General features: G+C 44.0%; 1 protein-coding gene across 1 annotated transcript in view; it reads right to left on the bottom strand.

Moving 5' to 3' along the window:
* Positions 1–4,088, bottom strand: part of LOC125444037 (semaphorin-6A-like) — a 29,495-nt gene extending 25,407 nt beyond the window's left edge. Inside the window, exons 1-2 of the mRNA XM_048516476.1 lie at positions 4,037–4,088; positions 2,490–2,604 (exon numbers count right to left, since the gene is read on the bottom strand). Coding sequence (XP_048372433.1) covers positions 2,490–2,604; positions 4,037–4,088 — 167 coding nt within the window. The remainder of the gene's footprint in view (positions 1–2,489; positions 2,605–4,036) is intronic.
* Positions 4,089–7,964: the final 3,876 nt, after the last annotated feature.

The following is a 7,964-nucleotide window of genomic DNA, read 5'->3' on the forward strand; positions in this document are numbered from 1 at the left end:
TTTAAAAAAGTTTCACAGCTGACATCTGCATAGCTATGCATGTGCAGATGGTCATATTAGAGAGAGGCAAGCCTTTATTGGCATAGACAACAGTACAACAATAACTAAAAAATATATTAAAAAGCATATACAATACAGGTTGAAGGAAATCTACTGGCATTTAGTAATTTCCAGGAGAAAGTCTGCCACTATCGTACAGAGAGAAGGATCAGGGTTGTCCAACAAGTAGTGTAATCTAATTAAATCGGGGAGATGGGGTAAATGTAAAGGAGTAAGATTCACATACTTGGATCTGATTTCCTTGAATCTGAGACAGTGTAGTAACTGGTGGGCCAGAGATTCAACTGAGCCATCGTTACATGGGCACAATCTTTTAGCTTATTCTTGCTTATTAAATCTGCCATGTAACAAGGCAGAAGGCATAACATTAAACCCGGCGAGCATTATGGCTCTCCTTTAGATGGTCATATTGTGAGACATCAGTCTGGCTGTGGGGGTTCATTTGTGCATGCCTACGCATTGGTAGGAAGTAAAATAATTTTAAAAAGAGACGCATTTCCATGCGAAGGCACGACAGCAACCTGGATTGTTTCTGTGGGCTCCAATCGCTGCCTGCGCAGATGCATGCGAACATGAAAACAGGAAAATGGGTTACTTTATCCCGACTGCAACCCGTTATACATGTGCTGTGTGAAGGGGAGCTAGGCTAAGGGAGAGCCCCTGGCCCAAGAGAATTCATGAAAACAGGAAAATGGGTTACTTTATCCCGACTGCAACCCGTTATACATGTGCTGTGTGAAGGGGAGCTAGGCTAAGGGAGAGCCCCTGGCCCAAGAGAATTCATGAAAACAGGAAAATGGGTTACTTTATCCCGACTGCAACCCGTTATACATGTGCTGTGTGAAGGGGAGCTAGGCTAAGGGAGAACCCTGGCACCACAGAAAATTAATGAAAACAGGAAAATGGGTTTACTTTTATCCCGACTGCAACCCGTTATACATGTGCTGTGTGAAGGGGAGCTAGGCTAAGGGAGAGCCCCTGGCCCAAGAGAATTCATGAAAACAGGAAAATGGGTTACTTTATCCCGACTGCAACCCGTTATACATGTGCTGTGTGAAGGGGAGCTAGGCTAAGGGAGAGCCCCTGGCCCAAGAGAATTCATGAACACAGGAGAAAATGGGTTACTTTATCCCCAATGACAACCGTTATACGTATTAACTGTGTGAAGGGGAGCTAGGCTAAGGGAGAGCCCCTGGCCCAAGAGAATTCATGAAAACAGGAAAATGGGTTACTTTATCCCTACTGCAAACCCGTTATACATGTGTGCTGTGTGAAGAAGGGAGCTAGGGCTAAGGGAGAGCCCCCCTGGCCCAAGAGAATTCATGAAAACAAGGAAAATGGGTTACTTTATCCGACTACGCCCGTTATACATGTGCTGTGTGAAGGAGCTAGGCTATAGACTGAGAAACCTGGCGAAAGGTATTCATGAAAACAGGAAAATGGGTTACTTTATCCCGACTGCAACCCGTTATACATGTGCTGTGTGAAGGGGAGCTAGGCTAAGGGAGAGCCCCTGGCCCAAGAGAATTCATGAAAACAGGAAAATGGGTTACTTTATCCCGACGGCAACCCGTTATACATGTGCCAACATTAATGAGAGGAGCTAGGCTAAGGAAAGCCCTGGCCCAAGAGAATTCATGAAAACGGAAGAATGGGGTTACTTTATCCCGACGGCAACCCTTTATACATGTGCTGTGTGAAGGGGAGCTAGGCTAAGGGAGAGCCCCTGGCCCAAGAGAATTCATGAAAACAGGAAAATGGGTTACTTTATCCCGACGGCAACCCGTTATACATGTGCTGTGTGAAGGGGAGCTAGGCTAAGGGAGAGCCCCTGGCCCAAGAGAATTCATGAAAACAGGAAAATGGGTTACTTTATCCCGACGGCAACCCGTTATACATGTGCTGTGTGAAGGGGAGCTAGGCTAAGGGAGAGCCCCTGGCCCAAGAGAATTCATGGTTGTGCGGAGGCATATCTAGGGGAAATGTAGCCCGGTGCAAAATCTGAGCCCCCCCCCTTGGTATGGGTGGCAGCCTTCCCCCCCCCCCCCACAAACAACTTTTTTTGCACCAAGTCTTGAAGTCAGTGTATGGCCACGGGGGAAAGGAGGAGGGCTGTGGGGGTTGGTTTTCTGACTATATGTTTGCAGCACCCCATATGCCCCTTTGGGTGGTACGCCCATGTGGAGAGTCAAACTTGGTCTCCCAAATTCAAGGCAGCAGCATAACTGCCATACCACACTAGCTCTCTGATCCATTCCATCAAGTATTGGTTCTTTGTATGTAATTTTTGTGTCATTCTTTCTCGCCTCTGTGTCACTTATGGCTTGTGTGACAGAAGACTAAAAGAACAGAATATAGATAACAAGACCAACTCAGAAGAGTTTGCATTAAAAGAAAAGTAAAAATGGAGTAAAGAACAAGCAACTGACTTAGCAGCAATGTAGAGGATTCTATCCATGATCATTGTTTGCTGGATGTCCAATGGGTAGGGGTTGGTAACTCCTCTTGTTTTATGACCCAGAAACACCAGATAACCTTTTGTGTCTAGAACGACAAAAGAAGATTGAATATCATTTCTTGATCTCCTTTTCTCACAAAACATATAGCCTTGTTTTACCTTTTAGGCATCTAGATAGAACAGTTTTATTTGCCCATGTTTCATGGTTGATATGCTTTATCATGGCCCTTGCTGGATTTGGAGATCAAGATACGGCAGCATCTCCTGTATTCCAGACTTTTCAGTGGCGTTACTGCTTCATTGTTTTTTTTTACAGCTTTTATATTTTGCTGGCTTTTAAAAATCATTTGAAAATATTTTCATGGTCTGTGTTATTTTACATTCTTGTTTTACTGGATTTTAAGTTCCATGGGAGGGCATTTCAACTCTGTTCTAAAATAAAGCAGCTAAAAAATAGTAATATTTTGTCTAGGGTTTTTTTTTCCCTTAAAGACAGGAATAGTTTTTTGTTTGTTTTGGGAGTCATGAAAGAACTATATAAATTACAATAGTACACATTTATTTCACAGCTGCGCTGTTTGAATGAGCAACCATTTTAGAGAATGTCTGGTTGAAGAGGAGAGCCGATAAAGATTACAAATAAGGATAAAATAAATAATTGTTCTATATTCAAAGACCTTGAAACAAAGGCCCCTTCCGCACACGCAAAATAATGTGTTTTCAAACCACTTTCATAACTGTTTGCAAGTGGATTTTGCTATTCTGCACAGCTTCAAAGAGCACTGAAAGCAGTTTGAAAGTGCATTATTCTGCATGTGCGGAATGAGCCATAGGGGCTTTCCGCACTACAGAAGGAAGCTAAGGTCGACTTGGTTCCCTTCAGTGGGGGGCGATTCCAGGCTGTCTGCACAGCAACTTACTTGGCCCCCTGGAACCGAGCTAAGTGGGCAGGATCATCTTGGTGCCTGTTTCGCTCCTCGATAGTGATTGGAGCTTGTGTTACCACGGGAAATGGGAGTGTTTTTTTACAGCTTTTACAGTTTACAGTTACACACCCATCATGTCTCTCCCGTTCTGCGCATGCCACAAAAGCGTCTCCTGATTGGTTGAACGGATGAGGTGTCATTTCAATGCATCTGCACTTCGAAGCTTCGAAGTGGTATCGACCTTGTTCCAGCAGAAAGGTGCAGTTCATAACTGCGACAGGGATGTCGCAGTTCTGATGGGGGGCGGGCTGAGACAAAACAATGTTGAGCTCAGTTGTAGTGCGGATACACTGAGGTGAACCTAGATAGAAACCAGTACAACTCTGTCAGTGCGGAAAGCCCCATAGTCATGCTTGCTATTTGGCAAAGAAATAGAGACAGAAGAAGAGATAGTATGGTTGTTCGAGGAGATATAATAGGAGGAGATATAATGTATATTTTCTGGCTCATTCAAACTCCCAGCCAACAAAATCTGACTAGAAGCTTGGAGGATAGAAATCTTAAGGACACTGTCCCTCTGGGTAATACTCACGCTCACTAGACACAAGAAGGATAGGCTCTTGACCCTCTGGGAAAGACGCCATGGCACAACGTTGCAATGTGAAATAAAGGAACAAGATTCCTGATCTCATAATCATTCCGCTGGGATATATGCAATGCAATCCTAAGAGGTCTACTCAGAATCCCACTTAAGTCTATTTGATGGGGCTTACTCCCAGGGCAATGTTTTTTTAGGATAGCGCTGACGGTGTTCACTTTACCCTGTGAAAGCCAAACAGAAATATTCTATCAACTCAAATTTTGCAGCAACAAACAAAATAAAGCTCGACTGGCCAACCAGTAACGTAGGAGACTGTCCTACCATTTTGAAACAATAACAGCAGCAGCAATAGGTCAGTAAGTTCATTTAAAAGAAGCCATCCCTACATCAAACTAGGGAACAAGATCGAGCAGGTCCACTGAGAGCTTAGTCAATGGGGCTTACTCCCAGGAAAATTTCTTAGGGTTGCAGCAATAGAGCTGGATCCTGTTGAGGATTTTCATGAATGGAGGGTGGGATTTTTGCTGATTCGCCCCTCCCATTGCAGACCTTCTACTCTTCCTGAGGGTCCTGTGTCCTGCTCCTCAAACACCAGTTTGAGGAGCACTTTGAGCCCCAGTTAGGGTTGCCAACTCTAGCTTGAAAAATTCCTGGATATTCTGGGATTGTCCTGTACAGAGTAGAATCTAGGGTGGGGAGAAATCTCAGTGGTGGTGTAATGCCATAGAGTCCATCTCTGCAGTGGCCATTTGAAGATATCTGATCAATTATACTGGGCGAACTCCAGACCTCACTTAGGCCCCTTCTGCACACGCAAAATAATGCATTTTCAAACCACTTTCACAACTGTTTGCAAGTGGATTTTGCCATTCTGCACAGCTTCAAAGAGCATTGAAAGCAGTTTGAAAGTGCATTATTCTGCATGTGCGGAATGAGCCTTAGAGACTGGCAACCCGAAGCACAGTGGGAGGAGGAGCACATGCCTGCCTTGAAAGTGAGAAGGATAATGGCCTGTAGAATACTTTCTCCTACCTGCCTGACACTGGGAAGGAGTACTCCTTGCATGAGGGCTACATCTCATGAGTTATTCCAGTCAGGTGCGGGGAGCAAGGCAGAAAGTTTAAGTGTAAATTTATTTCCCATTGAAACCAATGGAAATGAGAACTGGCTCAATGGGGATCAGGATTCCTTCTAGTCTTTTAGCTACAGCCTCAGACTTTTGCACCCTGACTGTGAGGTTAAACCTGAGGTTGCTATCCACCACTGCTGGAGTAGCCTGCAACTCTCATTTCTCAACACCCGAAGGCCTTAATGACTGGACCTCAGATGGTCTGGTCTTTTTTAGGGTGTGGACACACCAGGCTTTACTAGCTACCACATCCCAGGCTTAATGCTGGTAAAATAACTTTCCCTTTTCCAATTTTGCCTGCCTCTGTTTCTTAACTACGTCCTCTCTGCCACACCCACTTTCTGAATCTCTTATGCTACTCCCAAGCTGTCGCTTACTCCAGAAAGTCATCACCTGAGTAAGAGCATTAGGGATTCTCTTGCAACAATACAGTATCACTTACAACATGAAACCGAACTGACACCAATGTATTGGGGTGACACTCTAACATTTGCCCAAATTTATGGTAAAACCATGGAGTTTTGTTGCTTGTGCTTTTGCAATTCTAGATGATGCTGTCTGTAAACTCTCCTGTTGGTTGCCCAGCCTCAGACTGGCATACCTAAACATAGCATTTACAGAAGATCAAAGATGAAGACAGACATTGGGACACAGACACTTGACATTATAGCTGCATATGCATTTACTACCCTAGCTCTGATCATGGAGTTGCTTCACCTTCATGGCCAACGGTCATTCTCTTGATCGATGGAGAGAATTATCTTAGGAAGAAAAACAATTTTTTTTAAGTTAACACAATATCTGACTTCTGGATTCTGTACCCATCTCAGCAGATCAGAAGGTCTGGGCCTCAGCTGTCTGTTACCTGGAATTCTATGTGTGAAGAACTTGTACTGAGCTCAAATGGGTGAAATGCGCTCTGGAGTATGAAGCTTGATTGCCAAATGCATTTGCGAAAATTGTCATAATACAGTACCAATTAGGGCAGCTGTTCAGGTCTTCCAGAAGGCAGATCAACTTGTTCTGGAGAAAAGATCCCTCTTGAATGATATTCTTGACTGACGTGGCTTATATGTTTGGGTCCCCAGCAATTACAAAGACTGCATGCAGTTCTTCTCATATTTATACACCTTGAATATATAAACTGATTAGCAGTACAGTCCTAAACAGAGTTGCATCCTTGTGGATCCACTGAAGTAAGTGGACTTAAGACAGCTACAACTTTGCTTAGGAATGCACTGCAATGGTCCTTCACAGTTACATCTCTAGCCAAGCATGTACCAAAAGATTTCACTCAGTCCCTGGAATGGTTAAGGTGGGATGATACAGGCACAAGCCGAGCCTCTTACATTAATTCCATGCCCTGGGTACATCCCATGCAAAGTACAAAGTAATCTTAACAGCTGCCACAGGATGAATATAGGTGGACAGTGATCTAAAGCTAACAGGCATTCCTGGGGAGATGGGCAACTCTGATTAAAACTGAGTCATTGGGTATGAATGGCATATAAATGGTTTCCCTTTGGTTTCAATGGGAAATAAGTCTACATCAGTAACAGCCTGATCTAAAGGAGGAAAGTAGATCCGTGGCAACTGGGCCCAGTGCTGCTGCACCACCTCCAAAGAAAGCTTAACACCCATCAGCTGGTAAAGAACTCATTGAGAGTGATAGCTTACCCCTGCCATTTTTGGTGCCATAAGTCTATAGCTGGAGAAGGGGGTGTTCCTGGGCAAAAAGGGTGTTAGAAGCTGATTCTGCCCTGAGGAACGCCCCTGGAGCATCCTCATCTATACTGGCACAGGCTGCTGCATGGAAGGAGCATCAGTTTTGAGCCTTCCCTAGCACTTGGGTGTTGTGCTGCTGCACAGCCTCCCAGTGTTGACTTAAGTGCCCTCCTACTACTTGCTTTTTCGCGAGTTGACCTTTTAGTAAACCGTCCTCGACTGTATAAGTACAATAATAATTATATTAGGGTCGCAAATATTCCTTCTTGCAAATACCATAGACTATGTAATATTTCGTATAGTGCTTCTAGTACTCTTATTATAGATTATAGATTATGTAACATTTTTGCTTCTAGTACTCTTTTGTCTATATATATACTATGGTAACGGTACCTTGAAACTGATGTACCCTGATCTTGTACTACTGGTCACTGACTGTAAATAAAATGACTTATGACTTAAGTGCCCCTGCATAGGCATCTGTGCCCATGGATCCTGGCACAGGGGTCACATTGCTTTCAGTGTGGCTTCCCCACCCCTCCCTGCTGCCTTTAATTTTTCCTAGCATGGTTGTCTTTTCCCGTGCGTCTTGTCTTCCCACAATCTGGCCGAAGCACGATAGCCTCAAGAGAACCAGATCTCTACACGTAAAGGAATGTTCCTAAATACAGGCCACTAAGAGAGAAGACATTAAAATGTGGGTAAGGTTTACATTTTTATTTGGAGAAACAAATGATTAGAGATACAGGAAAATAGGTACAGCATATGATGCTTTCCTGTGTCAAGGAAAATGCTTGATTTACACTATAAATTGTTCTCGAGAACCAGGACCTCCTCAACCCATTGGGTTGGATCTAGCCAGCTTTTTCACTCGATCCTGTTGCATGGAACACCTCCTTACATGGCTTTTGACAATGCAGGTTCTATGATCATAGCCTTCTTCTTCTGTTTGTCACGAACAGGAAAGCTGTTTGGATCCACCCCACTGACTTCAGGTAACTCTCTTTAAGGTAGCACAGTTAAAGGGAAAACAATTAAAGACAACTTTAAGGTGGGGGGGGGGGG

The sequence above is a fragment of the Sphaerodactylus townsendi genome, linkage group LG15, assembly GCF_021028975.2.
Source record: "Sphaerodactylus townsendi isolate TG3544 linkage group LG15, MPM_Stown_v2.3, whole genome shotgun sequence".
Classification (NCBI taxonomy): domain Eukaryota; kingdom Metazoa; phylum Chordata; class Lepidosauria; order Squamata; family Sphaerodactylidae; genus Sphaerodactylus; species Sphaerodactylus townsendi.